This window comes from Colobus angolensis, unplaced genomic scaffold, assembly GCF_000951035.1.
Source record: "Colobus angolensis palliatus isolate OR3802 unplaced genomic scaffold, Cang.pa_1.0 Scaffold63, whole genome shotgun sequence".
Classification (NCBI taxonomy): Eukaryota; Metazoa; Chordata; class Mammalia; order Primates; family Cercopithecidae; genus Colobus; species Colobus angolensis.
The window spans coordinates 9591148-9608904 of NW_012119932.1; the positions used below are offsets into that span (position 1 = coordinate 9591148).

General features: G+C 36.2%; 1 protein-coding gene across 1 annotated transcript in view; it reads left to right on the forward strand.

Annotated features, from left to right (window-relative positions):
- The window catches only part of TRDMT1 (tRNA aspartic acid methyltransferase 1), a 57107-nt gene that overhangs the window by 20967 nt on the left and 18383 nt on the right, over positions 1–17757 (forward strand). Inside the window, exons 2-3 of the mRNA XM_011963890.1 lie at positions 7479–7588; positions 16786–16862. Of these exons, the coding sequence (XP_011819280.1) occupies positions 7479–7588; positions 16786–16862 (187 nt within the window). The remainder of the gene's footprint in view (positions 1–7478; positions 7589–16785; positions 16863–17757) is intronic.

Sequence of the window (17757 nt, forward strand, 5' to 3'; positions counted from 1 at the left end):
TTTCATTAGCAAAATTCAATTTGATATAAAGTTTACTTCAAAGAGACTGAGCACTAAGGAGAAATTGTGAAGTTCCTTGCGTTCTATAATAGGAAAAAGATGTTGTTTGCTATCCACCTTTCATACTGTTTCTTAAGTACTCATTTGCTTAGTGTTGAGTGTAGCATATTGCTAGGTAGTTTGAAATGGGAAGAGGGACAAGGGAATTGAAGATTGATTATCATCAAAAAAGGCATGGCGCTATTTCACCTAAGGTCCAGCTTTGTCTGGGAAATATTAGTTTCTCTCCTAATAGACGGTTATAAGTAGAAGGAAAAAATTAAGCATTAATGCAATGTTACTTCATGTTGATTCCCACAAATCAGGTTTTCTCTGTACTGAATATGGAAAGAGAATTTTTTTTTTTTTTCTTTTGAGATGGAGTTTTGCTCTTTTGCCCAGGCTGGAGTGAAGTGGTATGATCTCAGCTCACTGCAACCTCCGCCCCGTGGGTTCAAGCGATTCTCCTTCCTCAGGCCCCCGAGTAGCTGGGATTACAGGTGCCTACCACCATGCCTGGCTGAGTTTTTTATTTTTAGTAGAGACAGGGTTTTGCCATGTTGGCCAGGCTGGTCTCGAACTCCTGACCTCAGGTGATCCACCCACCTCAGCCTCCCAAAGTGCTAGGATTAAAGGCGTGAGCTACCGCACCCGGCAGAAAGAGAAAATTTATACTGTTTGTCATAGTTTACTTAGAGACTTACTATTTTTATTCCTTAGTAGTTATTTTAAACATAGTATCTAGGAAAGGCAAATTAATAGACAAACATAACCATAAAAGAGCACTTCTCTTGAATCAGTTCTTTAGTTTCTAACCAGTGAATTAGGGTGAAAAGGCCAAGATCTTTGTCAATAATGGCAGGTAGTAAAAGATGATCTGAAGACCTACCCTTCTTACCTAAATGCTCATAGAGTATTAGGGGTAGAAAGTATCTTTAGAGGTTTGCTTTAGTGGGACTATCTTACTCCACATTGGATAAAACGAGTAATAAATATCCTGGGAAGAAAATTTTTTGCCCTGATCTTAAGAAAATCCTTTCCCCAGTACCTCTGATTTCTCTCTTTCGTTCTAGGGTTTGATAGCAAGGTCAGGAAAGCTTTTCTCATCAATGGGATTAAATTTTAGCCCATTTTCTGTTTTTCCCTTTTTTTTTTTTAATAGAGATTAGAATCAGCTAGTTTTTGTCATTTGTGAAGATCTCTTCCTACATTACTCGAAACTCTTTCAAAAATATTTTTTCTGCAATTCATCTCCCAGATGAACAGTATGAGTCTTAAGCTTTTCTCACTGGTCTAATTTTCTAATCTTAATAATGATAATGCTTGTTTTAATTTTGATTTTTAAATTTTAATTAGAATAATCATTATCATTATTATTTAATCTATTTAATCTGTAATATTCCAGATAAATGCCAAGCAGTGAATATGAATTTTAATAATTATTGAGCATCTACTATATCCTAGGCATTCATTATCTATATTCTTTAGAGACCAGTTTATGTCCCTGGAAATTGAGGTCCCTGCATCTTCAGGACTAAGGGTAATGCTGGACTATGTGGCCTTTCTGTAGCCCCTGCTGTAAGTGGATAACTAAATTGCTTTTTCTCTTTTCTTCTGCTGAGGAAAGCTTCTGGGCTGGTGTGAGGTTGGGGGTTGAGGGGCTGGGGAAGCTGTATTAACTACCTCATGACATCAACATGACTTTAAATAGAGTTTCCTAGAGACATACCAGAAAGATTACTTATGCCTTAATTTTCTTTCTCAAGGTCCTCCTCAAAACTCCAAATTGCATTATATTATCTGACATGACATCTTTATTTTCCATTCCATGTAAATTCCTTCAGTGTGCTCCTTTTTTTTTTACATTAATTTGCCGTATTTCTCTCTTACACCACTTCTCTGGCTGTGGTACGTCTTTTGGTATTTTGTTGAAAAATAAGTTCTCCTAAGATACAGTGTCAAGGATATGATAATTTCTGTTGCGGGAAGTCAGGGACCCCGAACAGAGGGACCAGCTGAAGCCGTGGCAGAAGAACATAAACTGTGAAGATTTCATGGACATTTATTAGTTCCCCAAATTAATACTTTTATAATTTCTTACACCTGTCTTTACTGTAATCACTGAACATAAATTGTGAAGATTTCATGGACATTTATTAGTTCCCCAAATTAATACTTTTATAATTTCTTACACCTGTCTTTACTATAGTCTCTGAACATAAATTGTGAAGATTTCATGGACACTTACCACTTCCCCAATCAGTACCCTTGTGATTTCCTATGCCTGTCTTTAATATCTTAATCCAGTCATCTTCGTAAGCTGAGGAGGATGAATGTCACCTCAGGACCCTGTGATGATTGCGTTAACTGCACAAATTGTTTGTAGAGCATGTGTGTTTGAACAATATGAAATCTGGACACCTTGAAAAAAGAACAGGATAACAGCAATCTTCAGGGAACAAGGGAGATACGACTTGGAGCCTGACTGCCAGTGAGCCAGGCGGAGCAGAGCCATATTTCTCTTCTTTCAAAAGCAAATAGGAGAAATATCGCTGAATTATTTTTTTTCAGCAAGGAACATTCCTGAGAAAGAGAATGTGCCCTGAGGGTTGGTCTATAGATGGCCCCCTTAAGGCGACCGCTTTTTACGGTCGAAGCCAAAGGGATGAAATAAGCCTCGGTCTACTGTAGCACTCCCAGGCTTATTAGGACGAGGAAATTCCCGCCTAATAAATTTTAGTCAGACAGGTTGTCTGCTCTCAAACCCTGTTTCCTGATAAGATGTTATCAATGACAATGCGTGCCGAAACTTCATTAGCAATTTTAATTTCACCCCATCGTGTGGTCCTGTGATGTCACCCTGCCTCCATTTGCTTTGTGATATTACCTTGTGAAGCATGTGATCTCTGTGACCCACACCCTATTCATGCACTCACTCCCCTTTTGAAAATCGCTAATAAAAACTTGCTGGTTTTATGGCTCGGGGAGCATCACGGAACTTACCGACGTGTGATGTCTCCCTCGGATACCCAGCTTTAAAATTTCTCTCTCATACTCTTTCCCTTCATTTCTCAAACCAGCCGAGATGCCTAGGAAATAGAAGAGAACTCACAATAAATATCGGGGGTGGGGTTCCCCCTGATAAATTTCATAGGTCTCCAGCAGTTCCTATCCATAATTTGGCTGGTGGTCTCTTATATTTAGTTAGGTATTAGTAACAATAATAATCTAAGGTATGTCTTGACACAAAGTAAATTTTTTGTTTTTTGACTATTAGCAGAACTTCTGTGGAAACTTTCTAAGGAAATTGGATGTTTAAAAAATATTTTTAATGTATTTTTTATTTTATTCTTGGAAATAATTTATCAGCAATTTTTAAAATGCAAGAACTTTTTTTTTTTTTTTTCCTTCCCCGAGACAGAGTCTCGCTGTGTCATCTAGGCTGTAGTGCAATGGAGCAATCTCGGCTCACTGCACCCTCTGCCTCCTGGGTTCAAGCGATTCTCCTGCCTCAGTCTCCTGAGCAGCTGGAATTACAGGTCCCTGCCACCATGCCCGGCTAATTTTTGTATTTTTGGTAGAGACAGGATTTCACTATGTTGGCCAGGCTGATCTCAAACTCCTGACCTCAAATTATGCACCCTCATTGGCCTCCCAAAGTGCTGGGATTACAGGTGTGAGCCACCTCACCCAGCAAAATGCAAAAACTTTTAAAAAGGACCAAGTAGTATACTTTACTAATAGTGATAAAACATTTGGCAGCAATTTTAAGTTCAGATCCTTATAGGTCTGTACGTTCTTTAGTACTTTTATTCCTAACTGAGCCAGCACTTTGAGTGAAAGGACATTGGATATATTCAACCGATATTTCATCTTACAACTAGATGTCAGTGTTAACATACCTGATTAAATGTCTCAGGTGTGAGTATAATGAGTAATTCAGTAGTTACTCACCTATATGAGATATATATTAGAAAATAAATAATAAAGAAGGAACAGAATTTTAAAAATGTCTTTCCTTATTTCAAAGTGGACTGGTTATGCCTTAATTTTCTTTCTCAAGGTCCTCCTCAAAACTCCAAACTGCATTATATTATCTAGCATAATATGTTTATAATTACATTTTTTACATTTGCATTTACATTTTGTAAATATTGATTTTTTCCCCATATTAATAACTACACAAGAACAGTTAAATTTTTTTATTTATTTGGTTAGGAAAGTCAAGAAAAGTGTGAACTTGAAAAGCTTTTCACTACTACGAACAAAAAGTTCTTCCCTACAGCTTTTCCAGAAAGAATCATCAGAAAAAGAAAGGAAAGTATTGCTATTCGTGTGTGTGTGTGTGTGTGTGTGTGTTTCTTGTCTATTTTGATAAGAAGCATATTGAAAGCAAGAATTATGTATGTATCCTCAGTGGCATTTCTAACATCTCACCTAGAAGTCTCTCTGGAAATAACTAAATCTACCTTTTAAATTTAGTCCTCATATAAATGGAAGCGTGATGTCCTTATGTATTCCTTATATAGCCAATCTGACAACCTTTTAAAATAATTTGTATTGTGTTTCTCAGCCAAGCATGGTGGCTCATGCCTGTAATCCCAGCACTTTGGAAATCTGAGGCAGGCAGATCACTTGAGGTCAGGAGTTCGAGACCAGCCTGGCCAGCATGGTGAAACCCTGTCTCTACTAAAAATATGAAAATTAGCTGGGTGTGGTGGCATGTGCCTGTAGTTTCTGTTACTCTGGAGACTGAGGCAGGAGAATCAAATTGCTTGAACCTGGGAGGTGGAAGTTGCAGTGAGCCAAGATCACACCACTGAACTCCAGCCTGGGCAACAGAGTGAGATGCTCTCTCAGTAAATAAATAAATAAATAAATAAAATAATTGTGTTTCTCTAAGTAGGATATCTCACCTTTTTTTTTTTTTTTTTAAATCAGGCTTCCTGTTAATAAATACAAAATCCTGAATAATAACTGAAATATCATGAATAAAGTCTAGGCAAAGTAATATGTCAAAGTACTGAAAACACATCCTCTTCCTCTATTTCAATGAGAAGATATTCACGAATCCCTTTCCCAAATTCTGCCTTCTTTTTGAGAATTACTACTCTTGGATCACTCAAGTGATGGAGCTCACATAGGCAAAATTCCATAGAATTATGTTCACTTTGGCATTTTTAATTATACATTTTGAAAATCTACATATGTGACTTAAAAGTAAAGAGTTTTGGAGATTATAGATTTAAACCGTATACTAAGAAATATCAAGACAACTTGTCTTTGGAGCTCAAGTTAAAATTTTGACAGAATTGACAGGTTTGCTTTTTAAAACTTATCTGTAAATTTAACCTTTTCCTTAGAAACAATAACTGCCCCCCAATTCTATTTTGAGAAGGCAAGTTGAATTAGTGTCAGTAATATGTTAGTACATCCATTTCTCTTAATGGAAATAACTTTTTAAGTTATGCAGTAAGTCCTAATTTTATAATAGTCTAAAATATGTGCATCAATGCATACAAGCAGTGCATGTGCTTATTGGCTTTGAAAATCTATTCTTTCCTGAGAAAGAACTTTCAGTTCATCAGTTTTTGGATAACTATATGAAACACTCATTTGGCAGTTGATTTTTGTCAGTTTTTGTGACCTCCAGGCATAAAACACAAGAACATAAAATTAATTATTGATTATAGTACAGATTCAGCACATCACTGTACATTTTCACTCAACCTGAAAAAAGATAAAAGTCCTATTAACCAACATCAGGCAATCCCAGTTTGCTTCATATATAGTGGAAATACAAGCAAGCTACATCATGCTGATTAGAACATATCTTATTTAACAAAACAATAAAATAGTACAATGAAGTTTATTTAATTGTCAGCTCTCTTATAGTGATTAGTAGTAGCTTAATTCTTGACTTGAATTATGATAGTTTTGTGATTTTGCAAATTGATCCTTATATATTAGTATTTTCTGTTGTTTAGAAGCCTTCTTGATTTGTGTTTCAAGATCTGATGACTTTAACAGATATGATTTATAACCTTAAATTTATTTTATGCTAAGGCCGGTAACTAGTTACTACACTTAAATGCAGAAGAGACAGCTGTCTGTGGTATTACTAATTAGACCACCAAGTTTGCAGCACACAGGGAATCTTACTTTTCAGCAGGATACCTCCGGGATAACTGGTCCTAGCTGAGTGTCTTGAGCCTAGCAGCCATTTAGTATAAATCCTTGGGGACATTTGTGCCTTTCTTTTCTTCCTGGCTTCATCTCTTCTAGGCCTCAGTGGAAGGTTATGATTGTTTTCTGAGTGTGTGTGAACCTTTCTCCTTGCCCTGTCTCCTGTGGTCTGCTTTTATTGCCAGGTATCTGCTGCATGAGTCCTAGTTCCTCACACCATTCTTTTTTTTTTTTTTTTTTTTCTTTTTTGATATTTGGGCTAAGCTAAGCAGCTAACTATTAACCAGCTAGTGGTGTTAAAGAAATGGCTACTTGGAACTACTATATAATATTGTATTGTTTTCTCTGATGATTTTTCTTAAGTCTCAAATACTTTTATTTTTAAAACTTCACACTTTCCTGACTTGGGTCAGGGCATGCACATAATTGGTTTTATGCATGTTTGGGGAAAGAGGGTGGTCATTTTAAAATACAACTATGGCTGCAATTGTGGAGTTCCAATTCTGACTAACATTAAAGAATATGCTGGAATTCTCTGAATCTGAAAACATTTTGAAAATGCTTTTCTTCACCAGCAAGACAGAAGGGCAGTGAAGACATTCCATTATAATTATTTCCCTTATTCTTCTTATATTCTCTCCTGGTCTGTCAACATTTAAGATGTTGGTAAATAAACCATTTACATTTGGATGCCAATTAATTGTTCATCTCATTTAAAAACTTATGTAAGCTTTAATTGGGTAAATTTTGTCAAATGTGAATTACATCTCAATAAAGCTATTACTAAAAAAAGAAAAAACTTAAAGTATTTTCAGTGGTACTGTGAAGCAGATTTATATTAATGTGAGAAGGTACAGAACAAATGATAATTTATTTATATAAAGTTCCAAATCATAGGGCTTTTAGAATATGCCTCACTTTTCAATTTTTGGTTTAACTTAGGAAAACTTTCTATTTGACTTAAAAGTGTGTCTCTTAATGAGGGAGGAAAGCAAATGTAAGAGGTAAGCACTAAAATATTTAAATCTTATCTTTAGCATTGGAATGCTGTTTAGAGAGATGAACCAGAAGTCCACGTCCAAATATTTCACTTCATGCCTGGCTTCCCCGGGCCTGACCTTCCATTGACAGTCTGAGATCAGGCTAATGCATGAGAAAGTAAGGAAATGGATTACTAAATTCTGCTATTTTGATTTCTTTCTATAATGAACTTAAGGACTTTTCTTTTCAAGATACTCCATTTGTCATTACAGAAAGCTGTATACCTGCACAAGTGGTGGCTGCCATTGATGTCAACACTGTCGCTAATGAAGTATACAAGTATAATTTTCCTCACACACAGTTACTTGCCAAGACAATTGAAGTGAGTAATTGTCATTGTTTTAATATGTAGCAAGGGAAATGTGATTGAAAAACACTGGCAAATACTGGTTTCTGGTGGCTTAATTGGAAGGTAAAGCATATATAAATTTAAGAGTTCAGGAGAAGGGAATTAACATTTTATATCCTATCAGAAGATAGCATGCTTTAAAAAAAATGTCCAGCGGCCGGGTGCGGTGGCTTACGCCTGTAATCCCAGCACTTTGGGAGGCCGAGACGGGTGGATCACAAGGTCAAGAGATCGAGACCATCTTGGCTAACACGGTGAAACCCCGTCTCTACTAAAAATACAAAAAATTAAATGGGCATGGTGGCAGGCGCCTGTAGTCCCAGCTACTCTGGAGGCTGAGGCAGGAGAATGGTGTGAACCCGGGAGGCGGAGCTTGCAGTGAGCCGAGATGGCACCACTGCACTCCAGCCTGGGTGACAGAACAAGACTCTGTCTCAAAAACAAAAACAAACAAAAAATGTCGAGCTATAGAGAGGGAGATCAATATTTTGGTCTCTCAGAGAAATAACTGAAATGTAAGGATATGCTTGACTTCTAAATGCTTGGTTCTGTGGTGATATCAAACTTCGAAAAAGTATTTACTTTTATTAAATACTTACATAGTATGTATAGTATGCGGTAAGAACAAGGGAGAAAATCATTGGCTTTTACTGAATCCTTCTTATTTTAGCAAACCTGTCAAGGTTAACCTTTTTCACCTGTGGTGACTTCAGCACCAGTATTGAAACACTGATTTATGTTGAGTTATTTTTAAAATAATGTGAAATTGGCTGGGCGCCGTGGCTCACGCCTGTAATCCCAGCACTTTGGGAGGCCGAAGCAGGTGGATCACGGAGTCAGGAGTTTGTAGACCAGCCTGGCTGACATAGTGAAACCTAGTCTCGACTGAAAATACAAAAATTAGCCAGCTGTGGTGGCATAAGCCTGTAGTCCCAGCTACTCAGGAGGCTGAGGCAGGAGAATCGCTTGAACCTGGGAGGCGGAGGTTGCAGTGAGCCAAGATCGTGTCACTGCACTCCAGCCTGGGCGATTTTGTCTCAAAAAAAAAAAAAGAAATTGTGTTTTTTCTCCTAATTTATCATGAAAAATTTTACAAACAAATTTTCTCATGAAGCCGTAATTTACATGCAATAAACATGTAGTTTATTGTATGTAATTTTAAGTGAGCAGTTTGAGTTTTGACTCAGTCATCAACTGTGTAACTACCACCACCACAATCAAGACTTAGAACATTTCCATCATGCTAAGTTGTTCTTAGTGCCACATTTCCGTCAGTCTCCAACCCCAACCCAGGCAACGATGGATCTGCTTTCTTTTCATTATGGATTAAGTTTTCCCTTTCTAGTATATCACAAATAAAATCATAAGAGTGTAATTCTTTTGAGTGGAACTGCTTTTGTTTAGTGTTGATGGTTTTGAAATTCATCACATTTTGTTGTACATCAGTAGTTTGCTCTTTTTTTATTGTTGAGTAATATTTTGTATAATAGAATATCATATACTACAATATATGTATCTATTCACATTATTATAAACATTTAAATCATTTCTAGTTTTTTACCATTACAAGTAAAGTCGCAGTGAACATTTATGTACAAATCTGTGTGGATCTTAGTTTTCATTTATTGTGGATAAATACCTAAATTTATTAAACTTTATGAGAAAATACCAAATTTTCCAAGTTTTTAAAGTGTTTTTACCGTTTTACATTGTCACTATTAATGTTTAACTGAGAAATTTCACGTCCTTGCCAACACTTGATATTGCTGGTCTTTTAAATTTTAGCCATTTTAGTGAGCATGTAGTGGTATTATGGTTTTTAATTCGCCTTTCCCTGATGACTAATGAGGTTGAGTATCTTTTTATGTGCTTATTGGCAATTTGTATATCTTCTTTGCCAATAAATTTCTTGCCCAATTTTTATTATTTGGGTATTTGTATTATTATTATTTGTGAGAGTTGTTTATCTTTTCTGGATTTAAGTTGTCAGAAATATACATAACAAATATCTTCTCCAATTCTGTAGCTTCTCTTTTTATTTCCTTAACTATGTCAAAACACAGATGTTACCATTTTTGTTTTTTCTTGTAGAGGACATGTTTTTTGTGTCCTAAGGAATATTTGCTTACTCAAGTTTTCTCCTGTTTTCTGAAATTTTATAGTTTTAGTTTTACATTTAGGTCTTTGAACATTTAAGGTTACTTTTTGTGTAGATTGTGAGGTATGGGTCAAGATTTATTTGTTTTCTTACAAGGGGACATAATGTTGTCCCAGAACCATTTGCTGAAAAGAATGTCCTTTCCCTAATCAATTTCTTTGATGCCTTTATGTTAAAAAATCATGTATGTGTGGACTATTTCTGAACTCTCCCTTCAGTAGTGTTTATGTTTATTATTATACCAGTAACACTGTTTTGATTGCTGTAGCTTTACAGTATATATTGAATTCAGGCAGTGTTAAGTTCTTGAACTTCTGTTTCTCTTTTTCTAGGTTAATTTGGCTGCACTATTCTTTACATTTCTGTGTAAATATTAGGATCAGCTTGCCAATTTCTAAAAAAAAAAGCTGATTGAAATTACACTGATTCATTTTGGGAGAACTGACATCCTAATAAAATGGAGTCTTCCAATGCACAGATATGGTATCTCCTTTTATTCAGGTCTTCTTTAGTTTTTATCAGCAATGTTTTCTAATATTTAGTGTATAAGTCTCACACATATGTTGGTTAATTTTTCCCTAAATATTTGTGGGGTTTGGTGCTATTACAGGTGAGTCTTTTTGAAATTCATTTTCCAATTGTTTGTTGCTAGTATATAAAAATATACTTATTTTTGTTTATTGCTTTGTATCCTGTGACTTCTATATTCACGTATTAGTCTTGTTAGCAAAAATGAATTTTTAAAGGATTTTCTCCATATGCAATTATATTGTCCAAAAGACAATTTTACTTTTCCCCTTTCAATTTGTGACTTTTTTTTCTTATCTTATTGCATTGTCTGGGATCTGTTGTACAATGTTAACTAAAAAGGGTTAAGGTGGATATCTTTGCTTTTTTCCAGATGTTAGGAGTGTAGTATTTAGTCATTTGTCATTTAGTATGATGTTAAAGTTTTTTGTAGATGCCTATTATCAGGTTAAGAAAGTTCCTTAACATCTGATTTCTGAGAATTTTTATTATGAATTGGTGTTGAATTTTGTTAAGTGTGTTTTCTGAATCTTTTGATGTGACTATATTATTTTTCATTTTAATGCTTTAATATGGTAACTATATTAATTACTTTTTTGAATATTATATCAATGTTTCGATTCCTGGAATAAATCCTACTTAGTCATGATGAATCATCTTTTTAATGTAGTACTGGATCCAGTTTGTTAATATTTTATTAAGAATTTTTGCATTTACCTGCATAATTTTTTTTGTGGTTTCTTCATAATGTTTTAGTATGGTTTCAGTATTAGAACAATAGTAGGGTCATATTTTCTGGAAGAGTTTGTGAGGAACAGATATTAGTTCTGCTATAAACATTTGATAGAATTTTGTTAGTAAAGCCTTTTGGTCCTAGAGTTTTTTTTTTTTCTTTTTCCTTTGGGAAGGTGTTTATGAATTTAATTTTTCAAATTGCTATAAGGTTATTGAGGCTATCTATTTGTTAATGTTTGCACATATACTTTCATCCTTTTAATTTTATCCTAATTATATTTTTATATTTAAGTTAGGCTTATTGTAGACAGAATATAGTTGGATCTTTTTTCTTATTCAGTCTTATAATCTCTGCCTTTTAATTGGAGTTTTGTAACAGTTACATTTAATCTTGTTAGAATATGGTCGAGCTTAATTTAACTACCTTGTTACTTGTTTTCTTTTTCTCTAATCTGTCTTTTGTTTCTTTTTCCCTCTTTTCTTGCCTATTTGGATTTTTAAAAAATTCATTATTCTTCACTAATGTCTTTTTTAAGACAATTAGTCATAGTATTTATTCAATGTAAACTGAAATTTCTTTTTAAATATCTACATATGTATATCTATCTTTGTTTTATTTTCTTACTGGATTCTCTAGGGTTTACAATATGCATCTATTACTTGTGGAAGCCCACCTTCAAATAACATTATACCACTTTATGTTTAAATTTTCACAGTATACCTCCAATTTCCCCTACTGGTCTATTTTGATATTTTGTCTTGCATTTTACTGCTCAAAATGTTATTATAGGCACCAACATACATTGTTACTATTTTTTGGATTAAGTAGTCAAATATCTATTAAAGAACTTTTAAAAAAGCACAAAAAGTCTTTTACATTTGTCTATATGTCTACAATTTTCAGCTTTTTTTTTTTTTTTTTGAGACAGAGTCTTGCTGTGTCACCCAGGCTGGAGTGCAGTGGCCTGATCTCAGCTTACTGCAAGCTCCGCTTCCCAGATTCACGCCATTCTCCTGCCTCAGCCTCCTGGTTAGCTGGGACTACAGGCATCTGCTACCACACCCGGCTTTTTTTTTGTATTTTTAGTAGAGACGGGGTTTCACTGTGTTAGCCAAGATGGTCTCGATCTCCTGACCTCGTGATCCACCCGCCTCAGTCTCCCAAAGTGCTGGATTATAGGTGTGAGCCACCATGCCCGGCCTCAGCACTTTTTATCCTTGTGTTTTAGATCAAAGTTTGCATGTGATATAATTTTTCTTCTTCCTGAAAAACCTTCTTTAGTGTCTCTTGTTGGGTATATATAGAAAAGGACAAATTACCTTGGTACTTTTGAGTAAAAAGTGTTTTATTTTGTCTTCATTGTGAAATATAATTTTTACGGATTTTTTTTTCTTTTTTGGAGAGAGAGGGTCTCACTGTGTCGCCCAGGCTGGTCTCAAACTCTTGGGCTCAACTGATCCTCCCACATCAGCCTCTCAAAGTGCTGGGATTGCAGACATGAGCCACTGTGCCTAGCCCACTGAATCTTTGATTGCATTCATTTTGAAAGATATTTTTGTAAAAATCTGTTTGTTTTCTTTTACTACTTTCCAGTGTTAGCTGGGTTGCTTAATTTCTGACTTAAGGTCTGTAATAATTTCTGTTTTCATTCCTCTTAATATATTGTGTCTTTCTCTGTCTACGTTTAAGATTTTATCTTTATCACATGTTTTGAAAAGTTTTATTTTGATGTGCTTTTTATGTTTTTCTTTATTTGTAGTGCTTGGACCTTGTGGTGCTTTTCTTACTTATAATTTTCATCAAATTTGGGGATTTTGACCATTATTGCCTCAAAAACAATCTCTGATCTCTTTCTTCACTTTCTCCAGTTACATATTGTAGAGTAAATGCTAGCTACCGAAGACAGAGTGATCCATGATAAATATCATTAATGCCTCTGAAGAAGAGAATGACTCCAGTGGAACAAAAACTCTTAGTAAAAATAGATAAAAATTTTCCTAAAATGAAACTTACAATGTAACATCCATGAGCCCTTCTGGAACAGATGACTCCATCACTTAATCTAGCTAAGCAAGAGATGAATCAAAGTAGAAAACCCAGGAATGAAGCTGCCATGTTAGGAGGAAAACTGTGGTTAGAAAATAGGTGAAAATGTTGTAAAGTTTTGCAGTGTAGAAGTAATAATGTAATTGGAGTGGGAAGAGGCAGCGAGACACAAAAAATATGTCTTTGCAGATAAATGAAACTATCAATTTTTTAGGACATTATTCAGTGTTATTATTGTCAGGGTCTCAGCAGAGCCGGGAAAGAGAAAGCTCAGCTGTCAGAGCATCAAAGTAGCTGTTTTGGCAACAAGCCAAAAACAAAGGAGTTAAGCCTTCACTCACTTACGGTGGTGTTACTGGCAAGAATCTAAAAGCAGAGACAACACCACTCTCCTGGTTCCATTTACCCATGGATCTGTGTAGATGTGAGGGCCCTGTTACTGTTGAGGGAATCATTGGCCTTAAGGGAAGGGCAAGCAGGGAGGGCTAGTAGTGGAAAAGTGCTGGGGACTGAGTCAGGGTGGCACACTCTTCAAGTGTTGTCAGGGTCTTCAGGGTTTCCCACACCTCCCCACACAAGGAGGCCTTGGCAGAGAAGTTCTGCTCGAGGCCTCAGATAAGGAGACCTCGGAATGAAGGCTCTGGGACTAAGTATGCAAATGTTCCAAGAGCATGACTGCTGGCCTGGTTGCCCGAGACCTTGACTGCACATACACACACACACACACACACACACACACACACGTCTAAACCCAGTAACATACCAAATGGTGAAACTTTAAAAGTATTCTCACTAAAATAATAAAAAGACAAGGATGTCCACTATTAACACGACTAATTGATATTGTTGTGTAACTGTTAGCTAATGTATTTACACAGAGAAATATCATATAAATAGAAAGAGAGATTTAAAAATGTGATTGAATATGCCAGAAAACACTAACAAGTTAAGCAAAAATAGTATATGAGGAATACTTAGTGCTTTAATAAGGAGGCTGGCTACCAAAATATGCTAACCTATAGCATACTATATACAAATAAAAACCTACTAGGAAACATAATAGGAGAAAGTTCCTCCTTTTAGTAACAACACAAGAATCTATATAACAAGAAATCTAATGCATATGGAGGTTAAAGAGACTTGAAAATGATGAAAGCGTACTGTGGTTTTGGATAGGATGGCTGAATATTGTAAAAATATTGGCTCTCTTTCACTAAAACATCAATAAAATAGTCAAAAGTTGTTGTTTTCTAATCTGCTAAGTTCTTCCTAAAGTTCAAATGAAAATTAAGTTTAAGAATAGCCCGGAAACTTTCTGAGAAAATAAGCAAGAAGGCAGGCAGAGGGACATGTACACCTGCCAGCCAACACGGGATGAACAGTGTTAGCACACTGACCTGATCTAATGTTGTCTGAAAGCAAAAGTGTTTTCCTCAACTTGTATCATCATGTAATGTAAAGAGTCAATTTCCATTGGCTTTAAAATATTTAGTCATTAAAGATAACCTGTGTATTTCCATGACTGCTTCATTTAATCCAAATACATTTTCATTGACCTAGAATACCAGGTTAAATAAGTTTTGAATGGTTCAATTTGGTGATGAATTTTTGCCTAATTGCCTTATCAGTTGGCCTACCCTATTAAAAAATCACTATTTTCAAAAAATGCTCATCATCACTGGCCATCAGAGAAATGCAAATCAAAACCACAATGAGATACCATCTCACACCAGTTAGAATGGCGATCATTAAAAAGTCAGGAAACAATGGGTGCTGGAGAGGATGTGGAGAAATAGGAACACTTTTACACTGTTGGTGGGACTGTAAACTAGTTAAACCATTGTGGAAGACAGTGTGACGATTCCTCAAGGATCTAGAACTAGAAATACCATTTGACCCAGCCATCCCATTACTGAGCACATAGCCAAAGGATTATAAATCATGCTGTCATAAAGACACATGCACACGTATGTTTATTGCGGCACTATTCACAATAGCAAAGACTTGGAACCAACCCAAATTTCCATCAGTGACAGACTAGATTAAGAAAATGTGACACATATACGCCATGGAGTACTATGCAGCCATAAAAAGGGATGAGTTCATGTCCTTTGCAGGGACATGGATGAAGCTGGAAACGATCATTCTGAGCAAACTGTCGCAAGGATGGAAAACCGAACACTGCATGTTCTCACTCATAGGTGGGAATTGAACAATGAGAACACTTGGACACAGGGTGGGGAACATCACACACTGGGGCCTGTCATGGGGTGGGGGGAGCGGGGAGGGGATAGCATTAGGAGAAATACCTAATGTAAATGATGAGTTTTAATGGGTGCAGTACACCAACATGGCACATGTATACATATGTAACAAACCTGCATGTTGTGCATATGTACCCCAGAACTTAAAGTATGTGTATATAAAAAAAGAATCTGTTAAAGCTTTAACTTCTTTAGTGGCTAGCTGTGTTAGAGACATTGACTCTGTTTACTTCCTTTTGATTCTAGACATAGGATGCCCCTGGAATAATTGCTATGAGAGATTGTTGTTTTATTTTTACTTTAGTTTTAGGAATTTAGCTGTTATCATTCCATGTCCAGTTGCTTATCATAATGGCCCTGTATATACAGGCTGTTGAACTTGAATGCGATATGCTAATACCCTGCCCCGTGTGTTCTGGCAGACTGCTCAGTGTAGAATTTTCAGATTGCTTTCCTTAGCACTGTGGAGTCGAGAAGTGCTTTAGGAAATTTTCAATATCTAATTTTGATTTCATTTTCATAGATGTATCTGTAATTATTTAAAATCCTATGATCAAAAACTGATAGACATGCACATTCAAACTGTTAATACAATGGAGACAACTGACATGTTCCCAGTTAACTCATTCTTTACGGAATTCAGAGTAAAGCTTTTCCTGCTTTATTCATGTGCTTGAACTTCTTAGAAGTGGATTATAATTAGGAAGGTTTTGATTCGACTGATTTCTTTAAGTTTCTAGCTAAAGATGTGCACTGAGAGTGCTTAATGTGAGTTGGCAAACCCCTGACATGTGCTTCCCTGTGTTTGTCTTCTGAGATATAGAAAGGGAGCAAACATAGCACAGTTTTCAGCTAGTTGGCCCATTAGGAATTCTTTTGATTCATCTTGTCAACAATCATTTGAAGTTCATTGCACACAACTGCAAATATTTGTGGCTATCTGAGAATTAGGCCCTTTTCCATTTGATAATATATTAACAGATGTATATGAAAGGGATGGTGACTGGTCTGCATATCACATTTGCTAAATAAGGAACATTATTGACAGGTAGGTATTTAAAAATTTCCTAGACCCCATCCCCATGAAAATGGTCAATTATAAAATAAGGTTCTCCATGTTTTACTCCAGAAAACAGCAGTGTTACTCTTGAGGCGTGATACAGGCCAGATGTGCTTAGGATCCAGGAAACAATTGTTCCAGCTCTGGGCTGGTGCTGGGAACTTGGGGGAAGTCACTTAATTTCTTACAGCTTCAGTTTACTGCCCCACTTCCTTCACAGTATTGCTTTGAGAAGTTAGTTAACCAAAGTTGATTTGACAAGCATTGTATTATAAACTGTTTCAGTTTCTGATATATTTAGTTATAGTTAGTATTTTCCTTCTTCCCCATTCTATCCATGTTTTTATGTTTTTGTTCCCCTAAATGTTCATTCCTCAGGGCATTACACTCGAAGAGTTTGACAGATTATCTTTTGATATGATTTTAATGAGCCCTCCATGCCAGCCATTCACAAGGTATGTGTCATAAATATTTCAGTGTTGTATTGGTCCATTTTGATGCTGCTGATAAAAACATACCTGAGACTAGGCAATTTACAAAAGAAAGAGGTTTTCTAGACTTACAGTTCCATGTGGCTGGGGAAACCTCACAATCACGGCGGAAGGCGAGGAGGAACAAGTCACGGGCAGCAGGTAGAGGGAGAGAGGTTGTGCAGGGAAACTGCCCTTTATAGAACCATCAGATCTCATGAGACTTATTCACTGTCACCAGAACAGCACAGCAGAGACCTGCCCCCATGATTCAGTTACCTCCCACCCGGTCCCTCCCACAACATGTGGAAATTCAAGATGAGATTTGGATGGGGACTCAGCCAAACCGTATCAAGTGTTGAGAAAGTGCTTTTGAAGGACTTACTAAATCAAATCATACCATAGTGTCAAGCATGGACACTTTGAAGTTTATTAGCTGCATTTCATAGTTTGGAAATTTTTTCATAAATCCTTTTATCTACTTATGTTTGTATGTATTTATTTTTAAATAATAATTATTGGGGCAGGGTCTTGCTTTGTCACCCAGGCTGCAGTACAGTAGTATGATCACAGCTCCCTGCAGCCTTAATCTCCCAGGTTCAAGCAATCCTTCTGCCTCAGCCTCCTGAGTAGCTGGGATTAAGGTATACACTGCCATGCCCAGCTAATTTTTAAATTTTTTGTAGAGATGGCATCTCACTATGTTGCCATGGCTGGCCTGAAAGCCCTGGTCTCAAGCTATCCTCCCACCTCGACCTCCCAATGTGCTGGGATTACAGGCGGAGCCACTGTGCCCAGCCTCCTTTCATATTTATAATTAAGCATTAATCACAAAGGAAATAGCAATTGCTACCAGATGAGCAAATTAATTTGGTCAAAA